The sequence below is a fragment of the Adiantum capillus-veneris genome, chromosome 12 (genome assembly GCF_014529385.1).
Source record: "Adiantum capillus-veneris isolate H3 chromosome 12, ASM1452938v2, whole genome shotgun sequence".
In the NCBI taxonomy this organism is placed as follows: Eukaryota; Viridiplantae; Streptophyta; class Polypodiopsida; order Polypodiales; family Pteridaceae; genus Adiantum; species Adiantum capillus-veneris.
This window is the reverse complement of record NC_140942.1, coordinates 84,734,339-84,758,253: the sequence shown is the minus strand read 5'-3', so window position 1 is coordinate 84,758,253 and position 23,915 is coordinate 84,734,339. Positions and strand designations below refer to the sequence as shown.

The 23,915-nt window shown below is 43.8% G+C and overlaps 1 protein-coding gene across 1 annotated transcript; it reads right to left on the bottom strand.

The window, feature by feature from the left end:
- Positions 1 to 1,319: 1,319 nt before the first annotated feature.
- Positions 1,320 to 17,243, bottom strand: LOC147446063 (DNA-directed RNA polymerase subunit 10-like protein). Its single transcript, XM_086525375.1, has 7 exons — positions 16,973 to 17,243; positions 16,835 to 16,893; positions 2,599 to 2,693; positions 1,854 to 1,878; positions 1,679 to 1,712; positions 1,547 to 1,596; positions 1,320 to 1,468 (listed from the first exon to the last, which is right to left on the bottom strand). The coding sequence occupies exons 1-7, from the start codon at positions 17,006 to 17,008 to the stop codon at positions 1,399 to 1,401; spliced, it is 369 nt and encodes a 122-aa protein (XP_086381501.1). The 5' UTR covers positions 17,009 to 17,243; the 3' UTR covers positions 1,320 to 1,398.
- Positions 17,244 to 23,915: the final 6,672 nt, after the last annotated feature.

Sequence of the window (23,915 nt, the reverse complement as noted above, 5' to 3'; positions counted from 1 at the left end):
GTAGGTTCATATATGGATTTTAGTTTCTAACATTCTAGAGGTTGTGTCCCTTGCGAGGATGGCAAGAAATGGGAGCTTCTAAAGGACACTGTGTCCCTTGGGAAGGGCTCCACACTTGGCCTACATCATCACAAGAGACGAGCAACAACCTTAAAGCTCTCTGGATTCCGCTCTCTACTAATCTCTGAATGTAAAGATTAGATGTGTGGGGTGATCTGCATCCACATTTGAGGCATCTTATGCATGCCGAAGAATTGCATGGAGTAGGCGTTGAATGCGGAAGCTCATGATATGAAATGGATGACAAAGCAAAAGAATTCTTCAACAAATGAAGGCTCACCAAAGAGAGCAAAGACTAACGAGACTCAAGGAACCTTAAACGTATACCAACATCGAGTGTGTACCAACAAACCGCAACCAGATCACACCCTAGTGAACCTTAAAAATGATTATATACTAGAAACTCATCAACGATACAAAACTCACTTTAGCAAGATCTATAGCTTCCTTCTATTCTGTCGGCAAGAGCTTAAAGACACTCAACAAAACCTTTTTTACTGTCTCAAACTTGACAAGACTATGAAGGTTCAAGATGAAAATGCCAATGGCCTTGCATGTGTCTAGTTTATTTCTCTTGTGAATGATACGGATCAATACATGCAACCGCCTCACACGTTAAGCACTTTATGCCCATTATCTTATCAGGGAGTGCATAGCACCCTAATAAAGCTGGGTGGAACAAGGGTGGGTCACACATGGCAGATTTAAAACATCTCTCCCTCGAGGTCCACTTCGCAATGGCATTAACTCAATAAACCCACATACGGCTTCCTAAGGAGAAGTGCTTGACATAATTCTAGGCATAAAACAAACTGTTTACTTCCAACAGTCAACGTGCACACGAACTCCACAAAAGCAAGAGCAATGATTTCAACGTGGAAAGGAACATTGCAGTCTACGTGCACACGAACTCCACAAAAGCAAGAGCAATGATTTCAAAGCCGAAAGGTACTTAGTGTTCGGTACATGCTCGGGACGTAAGGTACGTAGTACTAAATTGTATAAGTTTTAAGTTATGTATAAATTCATACCATTTAAACAAAAAATCCTAGATTAGGAAATGGACTTAGGATATACATAATATTACAAAAAACTGTAACACAACTCTTGATGTGAAGTTATTCCTCAAAAGTCAAATGTCTGTTCTATAGGACAAGTCTCTTACACCCTTGTGACTGCTATGAGACCTCTCTAACAGGTCATTATTATGTATTTATGAAGCTATCGTAACTAGTTGGTATAACAACACCTTTCTAACCTCTTGTCACTTTGTCAACAGGCAAATAACCCTCTTTGTTTTTTCCTGAACTAACAAGTTCTTTCTGTCTCTTAACCACTCTAAAAGAGATCTTCCCCCACAATCCTCTGGCCTACGTCAAACTCCTCCACAAGCTTATTGAGCTCATACCTGTCAATAAAATGTCAATAAAAGCCCTGCTTGATGAACCACATTCTGCACTTTAATAATGACCGCGGCACATATTACCAACATGTAATAGGAAAGGAAAAGCCCAAATGCTTGACCTTGAGGGACATCTACAAACGATTACACAAAGAGCAGTCACATAAAAATAGGTGACCATAATTAGACTAAATCAAAGTTTTGTCTGTATAGAACCTGTACACATACACCTGGAACTGTTGGGCGTTTTCTAAACATCGTCCCACGATCAACGTACATCTAAGGATAACATTTGAGTTTGGACCAACAAGAAGTCAGGTGTTGCAAGAGACCTTGAAGCAAATAAATAATGTCCGCTTCTCCCATCCGCATCTTCCCCTTTTTATGTTACTGATTGGATTCATTTCTTTCAAGAGCTGCACAGACCACGACAACCAAATTCATGTACACCCAGGCACAGTCCAACAAATCAAAAGACTGAAAGCAAAGAAAAAAAGGCAGAAATTGCACACATAAGAACAATAACAACAATGGAGGAGAAATACTAACCATGAATATTCTTTTTTATTTGTCACAAAACAATGTAACAGAAAAAGCACTATAGCTTCAAGTGATGGGAAGGGGTCACCAGAACAAGGAGGCAGACATGCTTTCCTTTCAAGCTTACCTTCAATAGAACATGATTGAAAAAACACATTCTAGAAGTTTTCATGTCAAAGCAGTTGTGTTGTTCTCTTATTTCTGTAAGGCAACAAGTTAACTGATTCCCATCTTTGAAACCAATGTTTTGAACAATGTGGTAGCAACTTCATGGTCTTACGCTATGCAAGCTTATCAAACCACAATCAATCTGTGCAGATCTTAGGATAGAGTCCCACTTAACCATAAATAAATAGGTTTCCTTGCCAAACTAACTTTAGTATAGAGCACTCATCCAATGAGGTGATCTTTTACACGTTAGTGAGAGTCCTTAGCATGCATCATTAAGCCAGAATATCGGCCATGCCTGCACAGAACACCCGGTTCTTGGGAGGTCTAACACTCCTCACATAATAAGATCAAGTTAAAAAACCCGTCATTACTAGTCGTATACCTCAAAGGATGCACCCACAGAAAGGTTCATAACTTTTACTTACTATTGTATTGCAAGAGCTTCTCGATGAGGTCCACATGAGTCATGAGCATCCTCCTGCAGCAGTACCGAACTAAACCCAGAGCATCAAGTGCATCTCTGTCAACAAAAGAACAATCTCAAACAGGACACAAAAACCTGACAATCTGCAGATACATTTTCAAAGTGCTGTATCTAAGAAAAGGTTCAGTGGGTGCAATAGCACAATAAACATCATGTAAAAAGCTTCTGAGAACATACCCGACCTCCACTTGAAACAAGTATGGAACTCCAAATATAAACTCCTTCCTTCTATCATATGTCTCAAAGTGCACAACAGCAGCGCATGCAGCGAGAAAGCGCGAGGGGGGGGGGGGGGTTCTCTGCACTTGAGGCACACAAGGGGACCCTTGAGTACTCGTCACCTACAGCATTTCATATTTCTTTCTGCTTGTTTCGTATGCATGTTCTTTCCATTTGTTTGTTTTGTTTTAGGAGTCGGGTAGGGCACTCCCAGCCGCTCTCCTCATACACCGGAAAAGCGTACAAGAAGAACGACCAGGACTATGCACCCAGAATCCTAAGGCAGACGCATTTGTCACTAGTTTCCTCTGCCCTACGAGAGGCCAGAGTTATCTACACTCTTAGGGCCATGACCATTCCCTTGAGAGACCCATTTCGCTAACTTGATATGGGCGTGACAACAACCAAGTACCTCTATTCAGAGGCCCAGGTACTGTGGGACTTGCTTCGGTCTTCCCTTTGGAGTTGCCTCCTCCAAGTAACTTATCGCTCACCTCACTGAACTGCCTTCGTAACCCGACGATTTTGCCCTAGGAAATGTCATACCCGCTTGGAAGGCCGTCGGCTCACAAGTGGCGTCCGCTGAGGTTGGTGGTGTCTCCCATTTGCACCTCCCAACCCCTTTTAGGTGAAGTTGACCCTCCCGGGGGGGAAAGGCACTTGGGCGCTCTTGTAGCTCATTTGGCTTTGCTCAAGGAGAATTACGTCATTTCCCTCGGAAGGGATCGGATTCAAAATAACAGCATTGCCTCGTTTACTGCTTGTATGTATGCTTGGCTGCGTGTGTTTTTTTCTGTGTGTAGTGCCTACGTTTGCCTGGTGGATTGTCTGGCTGTTTGGTGTGTATTTACTTGGTGAGCCTGATGAGCTTTTTTAGTTTCTTGATACTAACAGTGGCCACTTGGCATGATCTAGACCATTGCCCTTGGCCTCAATCACACGACCAGCAGCATCTGAATGAAAGCGAAACGACCAGCAGCGTTTGACATAAAAGCGAAAATATGCAGCCGAAAAGAAAAATCAACCGCTCGCAGGGCTGCCGTGCACACGCAGGAAAGCAGTCCTCGCAGCGCTCACAGGGCCTCTCGCAGGTCGCAGGGTTGCCTTGCGCTGAAAAAGGGGAAGCGGGGGCCTGCAAGGAGGGGGGTTGGGACGGACTGCAAGCGGGAGGGCGAGCGAGCAAGCGGGGGCTGCAAGGAGGAGGACGATCATCAGCTAATGACATCAAGCGCTGAGAGGACTGTATTCACCTCCTGCTACTGTTTTTCCATATGGTTTGTGTCCAGGTGCCCTTTTACCATGATAAGATCTCTTGCTTTGCTAACGCGCAGGTAGGTGGGTGCGTCCAAAGCTGCTTGTCATAAGTGGTGCGGGGCTGCAAGTGGTAGTTGCATGTGACACACATTCGACTCTGCTCTTCTCTCAGTGCTAGCGCTACAACAAAACTTCCAATGCTTCCCCAATTCCCTCTCAGACGAGCGGCAGCTCATATCAATCGATCTGCAGAGGGTAAGAAGGCACTCAAGGGTAGTCTGGACTCTGCACAAGGGCGTCGCTAACGGTTTTGCAGTTGGCCACCAGCGTGTGACCGCCGCTTAGGCTGATGTTGCCTTTTCCCAAAGGTCTTTGTTTGGCACCCACTTACACAAAGACAGCAGAGAGATTAGCTTTATGAAAAATATCAACTTGATACCAAATCCAACAAAGGTATTTCTTTCCTCTCAAAATTGTTGATCAAGGCATTGCTCAGGCACAAGCTGTATTATTCTTTCCTTCACAAGTTTTTCTCAAGACTAAGAACATGGTGCTCCTTTCTCACAGGCAGATAGAGCCTCGATTGTGCAAGATGCTATTGTTTATGTGAATGAGCTGAAGCAGCTCGCTGATAAGCTCCGGTGCAAAAGGGGCCTTGCAGACCAAAAGCATCGAAAAGTGTTGCCTTGAGAGAGGTGTGGATGTCGGTAGTACATAATCATGCAAGGGAAAAACATCTTCAAGTACGAGCAAAGTTGTTCAAGAGGGAATTCAGTGGAGAGCAATACGGTGAAGTATTATGTTGGACAAGACCCTTTTCCAAGAGGTCTTTCACTGGGTTCATAATCTTTTCATTCTGTACTCGGCTCACACGGTAAGGTGGCCGGTTCGGTGGCGTGCTTCCAGGTATCAGATCAATGGTTTGATCTTCAGGCCCTATGAAAAGCAATCGGCATGAGTGTGGAGAAAAATCTTGGCATTCTTTTGATCAAGTCAAAACATATTCAACCTTTATCCATCATTCAGTTCTCTCCCAAAAGAATGAGTAAGAAACTGAAGTTCATCAAGTACAATCTCTAAGCCCTTCATTTATCAAAGTCGCTTTCTCGGCCCGATAGTCAACCACAGCGTAGTTCTTGTAGTACCAAGGGATCCTGAGTAGAACGTCACTCGCTTGCCCTGAACACCCCTGTCATTGCAAATGAAGTTTGCCAATGCTCGGTGTAATGGCAACATCCCATCCGGGTGCCAGTTGAACTACCTCCGCATGTGGTGTCAGTCTGTCGGGCGTAATTCCAAATCGAGCCGCCAATTCCAAGTGAAAAGAAGTTGGCCTTGGCTCCTTCAAAAGAACTTCCTGATCCTTCACTTTGCCCCAGAAGCGGCAAAGTTTGTACTTTCATTCATTAGATTCGGTGCAGGTCCCACGCCATGTGGTACCAGTTCTGCTTTTCTATCTGCCTTCTCTGCCACGTTCCTCAGCTGCTCTCGAACTCTCAGGCCTGTTGTCGTCTTTATCATTCTGTTCTTTATGTGCCTTTTTAGGGCACTTCGCGCAGATATGTCCATGTTCCCCGCATCCAAAGCACTTTCCCTCTCTGATGAAGCGAGCTCTCTCCTCAGGAGTAAGCTTGGGTCGTGCATCCTTTTTCTATGGGTTGCTCTTTTTCTTTCTACTTTCATTCCCAGAAGTCTGTTCGGTCATCAACTCCTGAATAGAAGCTGACTTCTATTCCAAGCAGTGATCTCGGATCTCTGTAGGTAGACCCAAGGTGAACCGCTCAATCTGTTCTCTGAACGAGATCTTCTTGAATGAAGAGGCTGGCGGGTAGAAAAGAGCTCCAGAATCTTTCACAGTAAGCATTGATTGTATCTTTCTTGGTCATCCGAAGATGGTTCCAAGCAGCTCCTATATCTCTTTCATATTCTTGCGTCAACCAAGAAGAAATAAAAAGCTTTTTAAATTTCAGCCATTTAACTGGCACAGTCTTGTTTAAAAGAAGCGTGGACCACCAAGTGAGAGCGTTCCCCTTAAAGTAAGAGGCAGCTCTCCGAATCTTGGAGTGCTCTGAATAGCATCCTCCCGCGAAAGCAATGTCAAACTACTGTATAAAAGACAAAGCCTTCGAAGCATCTGAGTATCCTGCAAAAGTATCAAACTTGATCGAGTGGCCACCTTCCTTAAACTCTCAGACTTTCTTGCTTTTATCTTGGAGAAAATCATACTGGTTAGCTTTGTAAAAATTCTTCTTGTTCGCATAAAAGTTTTCGTCATCGGAATCTGAGCTGTCTGTAGACGAGTCCTTAGTAGAACTGTCAGTCTCTGGGCGAGATGTAGCCTTCTCTGCCTTTTTCTTGCCCTTTCCGAAGCTTTGTTTCTTGCTTCGCTTTTTACCTTTTCTGTCTTCTTCGCTCGAATCTGAAGAGCTAGAAGAACTGTCAGATGAAGAAGAAGAAGAACTGGGTACTCCTTCAAATCGAACACGCTTCTTCCATTTCTTTGCCTTGTCAAAAGTCGACTGACGATCCAAATATTACGGGAAGTCAATGCTTTTCTTCTGCTTTTTGGCTTTTTTTTGCACGTCAAAAGGCTGAGCAATCCGTGCATCAACCACCTCTTCTAATTCCTTCTCTGAATATTTATTGTGAGCAGAAGGTTTCTTGAGAGTGGGTGTAATGGTTTTCTGCCACTACTCATGCACTTCTTGAAAAGAAGTCTCGCTCATATATTTTGCAAATTTTGGGTCCTTCGCAAAATTGAGCATTATCTTCGTTGCATCGCCGATCAACTAGCGACGCTCCATCTCTCGCCGCTCCGCTTGAGTAGGCCGAGGCGGGCCATACTCTCTGCCGGAATCTTCGTTGTGATCCCTACCCGAATCTCCAAATGCAGAGGGAGTCGACTGATCCTTGCGTGAAGCCATAGGTGCCGCGGAAAAAAAATTGGGGATCGGATTTCTCGTAGAAGAGAAATCGGTCGTGCTCTAATACCACTAAAACAGACTTGGACACTCTAAGTCAAGAATCAACCACAACAGCACCAAATAACCACTTCAAACAATCCACAGATCACAATAGATTTGCACTGGCCTGGCGGAGTTCCGTGCCTAGAGATTGGCCCCAAAGACTGGCGCCCCTTTCGGTATTTCTTTTTATATTAATCAGTTCAAAGTACAAGAGAGTGGCTCGGGATTCACTCTCACACTCTGCGTCCAGATGCTCTGAGAAGTGAGGCCCTCACCACTAATTTAAAGGTTACAAGGGATGCCCAAAAGCAGAGCCCCAAAAGCTTCAAATCAAAAGCAATTGCTCTCTCTCTCTCTCTCACAAAGAGTCAAAACTTGAAAGCAAAAGCATTCTCTCTCTTTCTCATTGCATAGAGAAAAAGAAAAATTTGCATCGCTCATCATTTTTATTTTTATTTTTTTAGGGTTTCTGGCAAAAATTAGGGTTTGCAAGAATTTTAGGGTTTTTGGCACAAATTAGGGTTTCTGTTGTCCGTAGCCACGTCATCACTTTGTGACAAATACTGATGATCATGCTGTGTGCAACCAGAGGATATGCATCTACACTTAGTGACTGGGCATGCACGGTCTATGAATAGACTCACAAAAGTGCCTAATCACTGCTAATCTAGACTAACTGGACTGACTGAACCCTGATCATGGTGTAGCTTGTCCACGGACACATAGGGTTGGATGTGTCACGTGACGTCCCCTCTTTTTCAAAGTGAGGTACTGGTACCGAACTGTATGGCGTCGAGGGAGATCGCCAATAGCATCCGGAATCCTGGAAGGGTCTCTTCGCCGGCCCACTCCGATGTGTGGGTCGTGCGGTACTTGAACTTCATAAAGGTCTGCAACGCTTGCTTCTTTGGGCCGCGCCGAAAGCGACACAAAGTCTTATGTGGCTCCTTTGATGCTTCAACTTCGTCGAGAGTCATGCTACTTTCTTCTTCAAGAATCTCCATGGCTGAAAATTCCTAAAACCACTTCCAACACAAAACCATGAACATACCTATTCCATGTAAAGTGAGTGGAAAAAATATTGTCGTCCTAAAAGACTGTGCATGCAATGTAGATGAACCAATAGACGGAGTGCTAAACTGTTCACCACATACACGCAAACAATGAGATCGGATCTTTCTCTTATAATCTAAATCAATCAACTGTGGCAATTCACAACGAAAATGCCCATGCTTGGTGCTCATACTTTCATGTGCTCGTTCGGAAACAGTGTCATCCCAAGGAAGAGACATGGAATGTGACTTCCTTACATGCATACTTTTCAGCTTTCATGAAAAATCCGCATACATTCGTGCTCGTTCATGAGTGAAACGTGCTCAACATACAATATGTCATGCTAGGAAAAGGGATCACATAACGATGCTGACTAAAATACAGGAAACGATCACGAATGAAACATTCGAACAATGCGTGCGTATCAATCATGCGAACACATAATACTTCCTGTGAGGGTTCTTTGGACCTATGCTCGAGAGCCAAGATCGATCCTTTGTGATTGATCGAATCTGCAACGAGGTTAGCTTCGCTAGAAAAAGGATCAACTAACACATCATCCTTGTGAACAATCACATCTTCTTCATGCAAATCATCATGCTTGTAAGAAATCACATCTTGATCATGCAAATCATCATGCTTGTGAGAAATCACATCTTGATCATACAAATCATCATGCTCGTCATTGTCATCCAAATCATCATGTAAATCATTGTCATTCAAATCATCATGCTTATCATTGTCATTCAATTCATCATGCTTCTCATAATCATGCAAATGTTGTGTATCATGCTTTGGAGAAGAAGAGACTGAGAGAGTCTCCTTTTCCCCAATCTCTTGCATCTGTGCTTGAAGTGGAGAAAAGAGTCGCAACATCTCTTGCATTCTTGCTTTGGTCTCGCAATCAAATTCTGCTTGTCTTGCTTTGTTCTCGCGATCAAATTTTTCTTCTCTTGCTTTGGCTTCCAAGCATGCTTGCTCGCTCTCACGCGCTATGGCTGCTATTCTTTCTTGGTATTTGCGCTCTATGGCTACTATTCTTTCTTCGCTTTCTAACTTCCTGTCCATCAACCTCTTGTCGAAAGCCTCCATAGGAGTTAGTGCAATCCTTGTCGTAGATGGTGAAGGGGGAGGGTCGGAAAAACCTCCTGGTGAGGATAATTCTTCTTCGCCTCTCTCATGCTCATCACCTATAAGCGAAGTATCCATTCCGCTTCGAGTGATGACCATTCTGCAATCGTGGGTTCTTGTGGTTCTTGGGGTCTTGGGTTCTTAAGTTCACAAGGAACTTGGGTTCTTGGGGTTCTCGGTTCTCGAGGTTCTTGAGGTTTTCTTTCGCTTCCAAACCGTGTTTGAGAAGGATCTTCTCTTCACCCGAGTTCTACTCCTTTCTGCGGACGCACCCCTTGGCGGCCTTGCGCTCACACCAAAGTTGCTTTTTCCCACCTCACGTCGATTGGCCGGCCGCTAAGTGCACGGTCCGCTCTCAATGAGTGAAAAGAGACACAAGGGGAGGTTGGACAAGCCCTTCTTTCTTGGGATTCCTGTCGCTCTTCAACAAAACACGATAAGGAATCGACCCGCCCAAGCGAGCTTGGGTTCGTGTGACTTCAACAATCAAAAAAAATTATGTGGTTATTGTGGTTCTTTCCTTGAGTGATACAGAACACTACCAAAGCTCTGATACAAATGTTAGGTGCAGCGGAATGATTGTTTGCGCTTTGCTCAAGATGAGTGTTCCGAACTGTGCTCAAGGTTTCTTTTAGTTCTTATGGAAGGGAGAGCCTTCCGTTCGTAATGGAAAGTGCTATTATCACAAACAAAGTGAATGGACAATGTGCGTGCAAGTGTATGAGACTGAGAGATAGAGAGAGAAGAGAGATACGACACAAGAGACGTAAAACCCTCCTCCGAAGGCCCCACTCTCATCGGCGAGAGTGGTCTACTTATTGATTGCACAAAGTGGTACAATGCGTATGCAATGGACTGATGCAATCTGGGACTATGCCGATGACGACGACAGTGATGACGACGACGACGACTTTAGGACTGAAATCTGCAATCTTTCTACTGCTGTCCAAAAATGCTATGGGCTGAAATCTGCAAATCTTCTATCTGCTGAATTCTGACTCTATGTCGGTGACAATGTCAATAACAACGATGCGACGACGACGCGCTAAAAATGCAGATGCTGAAATCTGCGTTTTCCGGGCTGAAACTGTAAACCTTGCGGAAACTGACCGTGCAGCGAGGAACTACTGCGGGAAGGTGAGATCTGCGAGGTTCGGGACTTGATCTGCGAAGTCTAATTGCTGAAAACTGAAAACGCTGATGGTTCTGGAGGTTCCGTCGCGATGATGGTGCAAAACGCCGGGGCTGATCTGCAACCAAAAACGCTAGGGCTGAATTCTGGTGTTTCTGTCGTCAGGATTCTGCAGATGCAAAAACGCTAGGCTGATTTGCTGTAGTCTTGTCGCCGTGGCTCTGCAATTGCAAAACGCTGGCTGGTCTGCGGTGGTCTGATCCAAAAACGCTAGGCTGTTGCTTGGGAGCAAAAACGCTAGGTCACTTGGGGGGTTCTGCTGAGAAGGTGCCTGTTGAGCATGTGCTTCTGCTCTCTCTTCTGCCAGAAAGTGCTAACTTGGGTTTGCTTATATATTAACTTAGCAAAATTGCCCTACCTACTTTTGTTGGAAAGTCACTTAAAAATAATAAGTGAAAAATACCAAAAATAGGGAAAATGGGCTAAATGCATTGGAAAATTCCCCTAACTGATTCTAATGGATTCTGAAGGGAATACTGATGATCATGCTGTGTGCAACCAGAGGATATGCATCTACACTTAGTGACTGGGCATGCACGGTCTACGAATAGACTCACAAAAGTGCCAGATCACTGCTAATCTAGACTGACTGGACTGACTAAACCCTGATCATGGTGTAGCTTGTCCACGGACACATAGGGTTGGATGTGTCACGTGACATTTACCTACTGAAATCGCCCCGGGGGCACAAGGCTGGAAACGCTGAAGCAAGGTTGAAACGCTGAACAAAAACGCTGGCCTTCTGAGGTGAAATCGTTGATCTTGCTGGGCACTTGCTTGCTGAAGAGCCTTGCTGAAAACGTCAGGCTAAGGGCTGGTCCAAACGCTGATATGCTGCTGAAATTCGCCAAGGGCTGAGGGAAAAACGCTAGCATGAAGGGGAGGTTGTCTTGCTGAGAGGGGTTCTTGTTCTTGTTGAGACTTGGCCTGTTGAGCACTGCTCCTCTGCTAGAAAGTGCTAGCTTTGGTTTGCTTATATATTATCTTAGCAAAATTGCCCTACCTAGTTTCCAACAAAAGTCACTTAATAAATAAGTAAAAAATGTCAAAAATAGGGAAAATAGGTTTAATGCACTGGAAAATTCCCCTGATGGATTCTGATGGGAATGCTTATGATCATGCTATATGCAACCGGAGGATATGCATCTACTCTAAGTGTCTGGACATGCACGGTCTGCGAACAGACTCGCAAAAGTGCCAGATCACTTCCTATTCTAGACTAACTCGACTGATTGAACCCTGGTGCTGTAGCTTGTCCACGGACACATATGGTTGGATGTGTCACGTGACATCACCTCCTTTTCAAAGTGAGGTACTGGTACCGAACTGTGTGGCGTCGAGGGAGATCGCCAATAACATCCGGAATCCTCGAAAGGACTCTTCGCCGGCCCACTCTGATGCGTGGGTCATGCGATACTTGAACTTCATAAAGGTCTGCAACGCTTGCTTCTTTGGGCCGCGCCGAAAGCGACACAAAGTCTTTTGTGGCTCCTTCAATGCTTCAACTTCGTCTAGAGTCATGCGTCTACCTTCTTCAAGAATCTCCGAGGCTGAAAATTCCTGAAACCACTTCCAACACAAAAACATGAACATACCCATTCCATGTAAAGTGACTGGAAAAAATCTCGTCTTCCTTAAAGACTGTGCATGCAATGTAGATGAACAAATAGACGGAGTGCCAAACCGTTTACCACACACACGCAAACAATGAGATCGAATATTTCTCTTCTGATCTAAATCAATCAACTGTGGCAATTCACAACGGAAATGCCCATGCTTGGTGCTCATACTTTCTTGTACTCTTTCTGAAACTGTGTCGTACCAAGGAAGAAACATGGAATGTGACTTCCTTGAATGCATACTTTTCAGCTTTTCATGAATAATCCGCATACATCCGTGCTCATTCATGAGTGAAACGTGCTCAACGTACAATATGTCATGCCTAGGAAAAGGGATCACATGAAGACGCTGACTAAAATACAAGACACGATCACGAATGAAACACTTGAACAATGTGTGCTGACGAATCATTTGAACACATAGTACTTCCTGTAAGGGTTATTTGGACCTAGGCTCGAGAGTCAAGATCGGTTCGTCGTGTTTGATCGAATCTGCCTGGGGGTTTGCTGTGGACCTCGACTCGAAAGCCAAGATGGGTTCTTCGTGATTGATCGAATCTGCAATGAGGTTAGCTTCACTAGAGAAAGTATCAACCAACACATCATCCTTGTGAACAATCACTTCTTGATGATACAAATCATCATGCTTGTGAGAAAACGCATCTTGATCATCATGCAAAGCATCATGCTTGTCCTTATCATCCAAATCATCATGCTCATCATTATCATGCAAATCCTGTGTATCATGCTTTGGAGAAAGACGAGACCGAGAGAGTCTCCTTCTCCTGAAACCGTTCAATCTTCGGCAGCACATTAGAAATGAGAGATGGAGAATGAACAACTTGCTCTCCGCGAATGACAATGGGAGAGTCACTTTTGACATTGAGCGTACATCGAGTTTCGAACGTGGACTTATCGAGTTTCCGCCACAAGGGTGGACTTCCAAGGAGCAATCCAAAAGAAGCACCACTAGAGATCATTGTCACCAAGTCGAAGCCTTTTCGAATGCTTCCATTTCAGTTTGGCAATAAGAAGGAAGCAAAGCAACATTTCCTAAAGGATCGAGGGACACATAAAGATGCTCGGGTGGCCAAAGGCTTTTTCATCCACTATCTAGATTTTCTAGCCTCGTACAAGGTCGTCATGCAGATCTGTATTGGTACATCACCTTAACCGGGAGAGGATGTCACATGCCCATGGCTCTGTGTGCCACATGGACATGCTTCATCGACTTCCAGAGCCAGTTTTCCCCTTCTTCCTAGATAGGGATATCTAGAATTCTAGGAGAATTAGTACAAGCAATTTTGTGAGCCTGTTCGCAGGACTTGCATTTCCAGACGATTCCATTAGATTAGGTTTTTCCAGTTTTAGAACCCTCTTGCATAAATGGTTTGTATACGCGTTTTGACAGATGTTATTACACTAGGATGGACATCTGGCATGACGAGCATGTAGTTTTAGGTTAGAGTATTCCGACGTGCCAATCAGCACATCAATCCGATTCTCGGATTGACAGATGTGCGTAGTTCGCACCCAGTTTTGACCCCCGTTCCACATCAATAACGGTGTGGGAGGCCCTTGAGAGGGTTGGTTGGGACCCCATCGGGTGTCGCTCTTCTCTCTCTCTCTCTCTCTCTCTCTCTCTCTCTCTCTCTCTCTCTCTCTCTCTCTCTCTCTACACATCTCTATTGCATTCTCTCAACCCCTCTCTTCAGGGAAAGTAAAAGGAACATTCGTTGAAGCACAAATCATTCACTAACACAAGGAAAGAAGTTAAAGGATTTTTGGAAGTGTAAAACTAGATCTTCACCATATTCAATTCCGCTGCACCTGACACTCTTACAGTGAGAAAACGCTAGAGATCCTGAGGTGCTGCCGGTTGGGTGTCTGCCTCCTTGTGTCTTTGCATTCATTTGCAAACGCCGGGATGATCTTGATGCCAATACCTAAAAACGCTGAAGTGCTGAATTACTGAAAACGTTGAGGAGTGAAAACGTTGGTGCTGCTGAGGATGGGAAGCGCTAGGCATTGGGATACTTGCTCTTGCGGGTACTACTGCCTTCTGCCCCTTCCCGTCTTCTAGCGCTTTTCCCCATACTGCTTATATACGGATGATTTGCTGGGTCGAGCAGGTAGAGGTTCAGTCCACGATTTCTTAAAAAGGCTAAAAATCACTTATTACTTAGGTGATCAAACAAGAGACGGTTCACGCAGCACAAAATGCCTACATGCTGAAAATGAATGTTCTGTGCAAGAGAGCGTAATGCAATAGTGACCGGCCTGGACATGCACATCCTGTTAGAGGCTCACAAAGGTGCCAGGCTCAATCAGTCCTAAGCTACTGGATCATGCTAGATTGTGGCAGAAAAACATGTCCATGTAGCGCAAGTGAAGTTCACACGTGACAGTAAGTGTGCTCTGCTTTATTTTAGGGTTTAGGCCTCTCGGTCAATGCTCTAGCTTCGAGAATAATCCCAGCTTGTCGTCTTAGTCATCGGAGAGCTCCTCCTTTGACTCCAACGAGGAGGGCAGGAAGCATCGGAAGCAGCAAAAGAATTAGTAGAACAAGAGAAGCCAAAAAAACCAAGAAAAGCAGATCTCACAAAAAGTCTAGAAGGCACCGCAAGCATTATGACAGTTTTGGCTCTAACGAGCCAATATAAGGGAAGAAGAGAAGACCGTTCCACCATTTGAATCAATATGACGATCTCGAGAAAAAGGACAAGCAAACCAAGGATTTCAAGGAGGGACACATTTTCAAGCTACAAGGACACCCATCGAGCCCTTGCATTCATCCACAGTTTGACATCGTCTTTTCGGAAGGCCGTTTCTCAAAACACTCCACAGTACGAAGGGTGGCATCTTATGTGAAAGGTAACGCCCAGACATCATGGTCTACTCTACGGTTGTGCAAGGAAGCACCTACAAAATTGTCTTCACTTCAGCATGGCTTACAAAAGAGTAAGAAGAGGATGTCATCACGGCTTGGTATCATCTGTGGATGACAAAAGAAGATACTTTGGGCACTTATTGCCAAAGATTTTGGGATACTTTTCTACCAGTCTCTTCTTTTTAAAAAATCACCTTCAAGCAACAGGTTGAGTGGTTTGTTGCAATCTACTCAAAGAAATTCGGTGATATTGCCTCAAACAGAAGTCCAAGTCCATTCAAAGACTTATGGGGCATGCCAAGGAGGGCTTTGGATTGCATGCCGGCACTCTTACATACCCTTCGGACAAGCCAGTGTCCACCGCAACAGGGCAAGTGTCATTAACTAGATAAGTTCTAGCAATATCAAATATACTCTAATAAATAGAATTTATCACTTACTACTGAAGCCAATTGATAGATAGAGAGAGAGAGAGAGAGAGAGAGAAGATCGACGCAACATTCGGACCTATTATTGGGGAGAATACAAGCACTTGAACCGAACATATTACCATGTCCGTTCTAGATCGGACGCGATGGTACTCGAAAGCCTCGACTTCCCAATCTCAGGGAAAAACTCTATTCCCGCCTTACTCAAAATGCTCGAGAGCAAAAGTTATCACCTCTGGAACTTACCTTCCAATCTCAGGGCATGGCATTCCTATAACTCTAGTCGACTCTATTCTCAGAGTCCTCTTCTCTAAAAATCTTAGCATCAACTCTACTATCCTGGATACGAAGTCCCTCCTCGAGAATCTCGACTCCCTGATTCCAACTCGAGAGTCTATCACTCCCAAATTAGTTGTCAGGTGCGTCAGAAAAGTAGCTCAGATCTAGTACTTTGCAAAAACACAAGGTTACTTTACTTCACTTGAGACAAACTGAGCTGAACGCAATGAGAGAGAGAGAGAGAGAGAGAGAGAGAGAGAGAGAGAGAGAGAGAGAGAGCACTGCATGTCCCATCCCAACCACCCTCACGCACCCCCTTGCTCTGTTGCCAAAGTGAGTACTTGCTTTGATTACTTGCACAAATGCTGATACAATGGCTCAATGCTAAATACTAAGTGTTGATGCTTCATGCGGATAAGCTGCAAAATGCTAGGGCTGATCTGATGCAAAAACGCTGGGCCCAAATGCCTACACTCTAGAAAAGCCTCACAATGCCAAACACACCCACAAAGAAGCCCTCACTCAAAACCGAGGAGATGACCTCCAAAACTAGTTTTGGCTTAGTTCAATAATGATTTCAGGTATGAGATCTACAAATTCAAGGCTTCTTCAACACTTAAAACTTTTCTCTTTTTTCATTTGGATACTTATGTTATACTTAATTTGGAAACCTGCAATTGGGTATGACACATCCAGGGTGATGCTTACCAGAGAATGGAGCTAATACATGCTCGTGTAGGTAGGTTGTGAATCAAGCAGGAGCAACATAGAGAAGCTTTTCCCAAAAAAGGGGACCACCCAGCCATTGGAGCGTTATATACATGTACATAGGGGAGCCTAAAGCAGCACGCATGACTTGGTGAAAGTGAGTATTACATGTGGCAAAATGTAGCACACACTTTTTGTCACATAATTCCAACTAGGAAATAGTTATCTTACCCACAAAACCCTTCCATTTACAAACCCATGGTACTCAGAGAGAATTCCAAGAAGTTTCGAAACGAACTATGGAATAGTTATCTTACCCTAATTCTGCTGGAAAGAGCACTTCAAATGTTGCAAGCCGCCAAGAAATTTACTTACAAACCCCTCTGTGTAATCAGGCTAAGAAATTTACTTAGCACGGGGTGAAAGAAAAGTACATACCCCTCTGTGTAATCAGCCTGAAGGAGGTCCAGATAAGTGTCCCATTTGTTTCCGATCACCTGCGATCAAAAGAGAAAGACATGATCTTGCAGGTCATGTACAGAGCGAATGGAGTTGCCGAAGAAAAGAAAAGGGCACCTTTCCGCAAGTGAAGCAGCGCACAGGAATGATCATGGCTGCTTGTGCTCGAGTCACTCCTGGTAGTCCTTCAACTTAACGCACGGGTATATGGGAGCACGATCTTGAACAAGTGATAAAATCACAAGGCCTGCTGCCTATGGATAGATAGAAATTAATGTATACGAGTACTGCCGGCGGCCTCTCTCTCTCTCTCTCTCTCTCTCTCTCTCTCTCTCTCTTCCGCTCTCCTTCATCTCACTTGGTGTTTAGCTTTCATCTCGCAGAGAGAGATACATGTAAAGGGTTATGTATTCCACCATATTATATTAGTAGATAGAAATTAATGTATACGAATACCGCCGGCGGCCTCTCTTTCTCTCTCCTTCATCTCACTTGGCGTTTAGCTTTCATCTCGCAGAGAGAGACACATGTAAAGGGTTATGTACTCCACCATATTATGTTAGTAGATAGAGAGAGAAACACATGTAAAGGGTTATGTACTCCACCATATTATGTTAGTAGATAGAGAGAGAGACACATGTAAAGGGATATGTACTCTACCATATTATGTTAGTAGATAAAGGGTTATGTACTCCACCATACTATGTTAGTAGATAGAGACTGTTGTTCAAATTTATGAGTTGAACTTTTGAAATAAGTCAAGATAGAAAAATTCAGAATATGTCCAAATAAAAAATTGCTTCAAGAAAGATTTTTGCAAACTTTAAAATTCACTTGCACTTGGAAATATGGATACCAACATGGATAAACGGGTTGAAGCAAGCACCATGCATATCCTCCCCATTCTCAATATTCTTTGTTAAGCTAGCTTGATTCAATAATCACATGAGAGAGAGAGAAGAAGAAGAAGAAGGAGCACTTTTTAGACAATGCGAAATATACCACAAGATTTTTTGACACATACTTAGTATAATTTACCTTTCTAATTGCAACAACATCATGTCCAGAGCCCCTGGCTCCAATTACACCTAACTGCATGTGCATGTTCAACCTAATTAGAAGGGGGTTATAAACCTTACGTGTACCACCGTGTCCCCTTCCCTCATCAAGAGGTATGTTAAACTTGTGCACATACATCAAGTGAGAGATCCAAAAGAGGGGAGAGCGACATCGGCAACACACGTATCAAAAACTAGGGCTTGGAGCCCAAACCAAGGGTAGGTCCACTTAGGACTTCGAATGGACTTAAAGAGGGGCATATCACTAGAACATTTAACACAAAGCCTCATTTCAAGATGACTCTAGCTACAATGCAATGATCCCTTACACAATATTTGCAAGCACAACCTTTGAGATAAGCCACATAGTCTTTGATTAATCAGCTGTAGTAATATAGAGTTTGACAAGCCATATTCTCATAGGAGCCTTTAAGAACCTTGCTTGAGAATATATCCATGTCACTACGCATGCATTGCAGCTTCTGTTGACATTCAAGCAACACAACACTCAATTTAACTGTTAACAGATGGAGATGCTTCAACCCCAATTTCAAGCACATATGGCACACACACATTGCTGCAGCTATCCTTCACAATACAAGAAGTGATCATCTCCAAATTCCTCGACCCAATATTATTGTGCCCTTCTGGCTTCGTTAAAAGTGCTTGATTATTATTTCTCCAACACTTTAGCATCTCTATTGGCAAACTGCTCTCTGCATGGTTAACAAGACATAAGGTGGCTCGTTAGTATTCTTGTGAAGATTGAGTTGTCTCAAATAGCACCAGACACCTTAATAACCTGCCATCGGAACAACATGGGAACTAGTTCACTTGTTCTATCTGGTTAAGTTGTGAAGCTAGGAGCCCGTGACCACTTCTTATTTTGATTACCAACTTTTCCTTCCCCCATGCAGTAGCATCTTCAACTTCGATCTCACGTTCTCCTTCCTCTTCACCTTTGATCTGTTCTTTAGGGAAGGCCAAATAACCAAGGTGAAAATTCATGATGGCTTGCAATGCCCTGCATAATAAGGTCAACCGAGGCATGGAATTTAAAACCACACACAGAGGTGGTTTAGTACATGATCATTAATATTAGTTTAAGTTGCTAAAGGTATGCAATGTAAAATTATTTGGGACCAGGAAAATCCAATGCACACATACTCAGACCACAAACTGAAGGCAAACCCAAGTTACTTAATGAATTGAGCTTTATGGTATCACGAAAGGGTTACATGAGAATCAAATTAAGAGATGATTCCTAATCTTCAAAGAAAGTCGATTACTAATATTTTGGAATGGTAATAAAATGAAATGCCTCAAATTACGAGGGAGACAGAGAAGCTGTGTGTGTGTGTGTGTGTGTGTGTGTGTGTGTGTGTGTGTGTGGAGAGAGAGAGAGAGAGAGAGAGAGAGAGGAGGAGGAGGAGGAGGAGGAAAATAGATAGATAATAGATGTGTCTGAGAGAGAGAGAGAGAGAGAGAGAGAGAGAGAGAGAGAGAGAGAGAGAGAGAGAGAGAGAGAGAGAGAGAGAGAGAGGAGAGAGTATGTGTGTGTGTGTGTTGTGTGTGTGTGTGTGTGAGAGAGAGAGAGAGAGAGAGGATGAATAAATCCTACCTTAGGACTCAAGAGTCGAGACATGTGCCTGTTTTGAACAACCTAGGGTCCTGCTCCAAACAAAAGGCACGCCAAGATATCTATCCGAAAACTCCATAAGATCTACATCCCCTACCTTGTTCCACCACCCTCGTTTAGCTTGCCCTAACTATCACCCTCTACGATATCTACCCAGAGAGCCAAGAAAGTTCATGGCCTTCAAGCAGTCACTCATGGGCATCCATCTGCACTACACAAAGCAAACAGTGTTAGGATCTTCTTTGTGATCTATGTTTACATTGTCGACTTCAGATTTGGCCTCAGCTCTAGCACCAGCAAACACTACATTTTGCAACCCCTTCCCCCAAACCGACCATCAAATAGCATAGATGTGTGCGGGCATTCAAAAGTGTAGGAACAACAAGAACAGAAATAATTGCGTGGTGGAAGGCCATCCTGTGGAGGATCTCGACAAAGCCCCTAACTTCTCTTCATAACAACTGTTTGTCGCAACGGGCAATGGGGGAAAAAGCAAGTGATGATAAACCAAGCTTTACTTTCCCCGCACCGGCCACCACCATTAGTCATAAGGCATCTGTAGAAGCTTGGGAGAAAATCTTTCTTAGGCAGCTTACCTAGAGCTCCTGTCTCCAGAAGCCCCTCATTACCAAACTGCAATCGCACAAAAAACACACCCAAAGTATTAATGAAAATAAAACCCAATAGATATATAAGCAAATCCAAGAGAATGAAGCCCCAGAGAAAGACCCATAAGCGCAGACAAGTAAGCAGAACGTCAAGCTTCACCCCTTCAAACCCTATCGTAGCTCCATAGTCTAAAAACATAAAAACGATTTAGATGGCTAGACCTACCCTTCAAAATCCCTCAAGCAACGAGGCCTTGATAAAACAACTTACCATGCCTGCAGCACCCAGAGACTCCCAAGGCTCCACTTTGTGCACTCTGCTATTCTTCTCCTGCAGTACGAGCTCCAAGTAGTGCACAACACTGATCTTGCATAGAACTGCAAGTACTCAGAAGTGCAAGAGAATGAAAGCAGGACACGTAAAAAGATAAGAGTATGAGCCTCACCCAACACTAGTCGGTGATCATACGCTGAGCAAGGCCCAGGAGGGTTGCAACCGCACACAAAGAGCAAAAACCCTACAATGCAAATGCTCCGTGGTTGCTGTAGAAATAGAAACTCGGTACGAGTGCTCAGTCATAGAGTTTTGGGAATCCTAACTTACCCTTGAATGCAATCCCTCTGCCAAATGAAAATAGGATAAGACCCATCCATTCAAACTAAGATTATCTCACCACTCATGAACACTGTAGGGAATGTGGCATTTATTTTCTTCATTTTCGCCACTAGCAAGAAGCAACTAGCCTTTCTATGCCAACAACTAACTAGCAGAAATGACTACAGAAATGAGCATTCATTTCATTTTTCAAAACTCAAGACATGTTCATCATTAGATTTACACACTCTTCATTTAAATGAGTGCCCACTATCTTATTTCAACAAATCAACATTTTTGACCTATCAAAAAATGCTTGAAAATACAACTCAATTTTTTTCTATTTTAGTCAACAAAAAGAGAAGGCATCTCTATAGCATTTGCCCTTTGGGCAGGCCAAAAATTAGAAACTAGCCTTGACATTGCTGTATAGAACATAACAGGACATAAGTAGATTAACATCAAGTAGGGTAGGGGGTCCTCAACACTAAGTAACACCTATATTTAAGGGGGGGGGGGGGGGGGGGGGGGGGGGGGGGGGGGGGGGGGGGTTCATGCACGAAGGTTGGAGAGATCGCAGTCAATCACAGATGTCTGCTCAAAAACTAAACCTAGACACGCACTAAACTTGGACAACATGGGCAATGTATATCAACTCACAAAATTACGTTGTAAAAACGGTTGTGGATACACAATGTGTGTGCGGGTGAGGTGGTTAGCCTATGTGACCCTAAACTTGGACTACAAGGTCACGAGTTCAAATCTCATCGATGCGCCTCGTTTTTCCGCTGGCCAGGTTTAGTGCCCCTCATTTTTTCGGCGGCCCGCTTTATTTTTCCCGCTGGCCAGGTTTAGTGTGCCTCAAGATCACGCCTCCCAACCTCAATCGTCAATCCCATTACTCTCCCCCACATTAAATACAGGTGTTACTTAGTGCCAAGGGTAGGGGGTACCCAACTGAGGAAAATCGAAAAAAAACACAGAATCACGCAAATTCCTTTCGAAGCTGAATGGGAGGTGTCGATGGGCGTCGAAGCACGCAGAGAAACGAGGGGGAGGGGGCGGAAGTGGAGGCGAACTCAGCAAGGGCGGCAACGGTCGCACGCAGTGAAGCTAGCAGCTGTGAGTGCATTTTCTTTTTTTACTATATGGGTTGCACGCTATGACAACAACAAGGTGATGTTGGGTTGGCTACGTGACCATTATTTGAAGTCTTTTTGAGCAGTTGGTCTGCGTTTGAATCCTCTGTCACCTACCTTTGTAGGGATGAGACCCATGAGAGGGATCTCAAATCACCGAACATTAGCATTGGACCGGATATGGAGGAGGTATCGCTCGAATGAATGAATATAATATATAGAGAGCCAGTAGGGGGGACCCAATCATTTTTAAGGTTTTATTAGAGAGAATTGGGGAAGATTCTTTGGTGAATGTGAAGGGGTGCTACAGAGAAGGCCGGGCTCATAGAAAGCTGACGACAGATGGGTAGCAAGGTGACGCAGGAAGACCATAGCAAGGTGAAAGCGAAGGCGAAAGCCATGAGGGGTCAAACGGGGTTTTCATTTTTTTATTAGATGGGTTGCGCTCCTGTAGCACCATCGGTTGCGAGTTGGACTGGTTATGGTGTTTGACTGAGAGTCATGGTGCCAACGAGTTGAGTACAAGTCTACCGTTCCATTTTTGAAGCTTAATCTCAAAGTGGAAGGGTAGCCTCAAGTGGAAGGGAAGCCTAAGGTGCGAGGAATCTTGCAAAGTAATGAATAAACTGAGGTATGAGCCAATAGGAATATCTAGTAGCTACTGCAATCCAAAAAACACTTTATTTGTGGGAAAATGTAGCAGGTACCACAAGCGACAAGAAAGACGTCGGTCGTTAGAGGTCCATTAGAAGGAATCTGGCACAAATCAAGGCTGAGACTGACGAGATGGCTTGGGAGGTGAAGAGGAGCGGCAGGAGCAGAGCTGGGTTGATGGGAGGCAAATGAGGAAGAAAGTCGTGCAAGGGCTCGGATGATGGAGCTAGTTACTACGAAAAAAAATCAATACATGGTTAATGTATAAAGAAAAGCCATCTGGATGGTGGGTTTGCTAAGAGAATATCTTCTGAGCGCTGAACTTTCAGCAGGGCCGCATTCAATCCCCATTTCCTTTTAGAGGGTAATTTTCCCTCCAAGGATGAATTCCAATGTTGAATTTGCACGAATCTCTCAATGAATGAATAAAATAAAGGGTTAGCCAGTATGTGTGCACGAATTAAGTATCTAGCACTTAAGTAAACAAGTACAAACTATTGAGCATGCACTAGTGAGAAAAACATGTGGCTAAACTAAACTTAAGGAAGCATTGACAAACTCACAAAATACAAAAAGCATCAACTAACCTAGTAATTGTGTACGGGTGTCGTCCAAATGTGCAAGTCGGAGGAATCAAGCTACATAAGCAATGTGAATATTTAAACATTTTGTATTGCAGTTAGGCGCAAAGTGAAAATGCCAAATGTATAGTGCATGTCATGCAGAAGTGTTATACAAAAGTATGGTGGAGAGTTGGCAATGTGGTCACTCCAAAAATTATAAGAAACGAAAGTCATGCCTTGTCCCGTAGCATTTACGTGTTAGGCCAAGCAAACGCATAGGCATGGAAAATTGAATATATATAATGGACCTTGCAGTGTTGTCGAGTTGGAGTCATGATTGTGCAATTGAAACGTCCATTGTTGTGAATATATATATATCCTTTGTCTCACACACAACATAGGAGTTAATACAAAATACAAAAGATGCACGATATAGATTAAACTTAAAGAGAAGCAGAGCTATCTTTATGTTTTGCATCATAGATGGTGTAGGGTTTATTGTAATAATGAGTTCTCAGTTCATAAGCTCCAGTGCAATCACTACATTAGAATCACTCAATCAGTAGGCTATGGATACTATAGTAGCAGGGATGTCTTATTTTGTTGTTTTGACTCTACACTATAATGTTTAAATAAAAACTCAAACCGTTTAAAGCAATATTAGCTTTGTATTCTACTAAACCAAAGCACATAATCTAGACATGGGCGCAAAGTCCCCCACAAAAGATACATGCAAAAATCATGCAATGCAATGCTCCGTGGCTCTAATCTAGGCTAAAAGGGATCTATGGTCAGGATTGAGCC

Excerpts from the sequence above, each read along its gene's own strand:
- LOC147446063 (XM_086525375.1), bottom strand. The coding sequence starts at position 17,008 with ATGATCATTCCTGTGCGCTGCTTCACTTGCGGAAAG. Across the intron at positions 2,694-16,834 it reads CAGGCTGATTACACAGAGGG|AGATGCACTTGATGCTCTGG; the intron begins GTATGTACTTTT and ends TTTTGTTGACAG. Across the intron at positions 1,469-1,546 it reads TCCTTTCCTATTACATGTTG|GTATGAGCTCAATAAGCTTG; the intron begins GTAATATGTGCC and ends TTTTATTGACAG.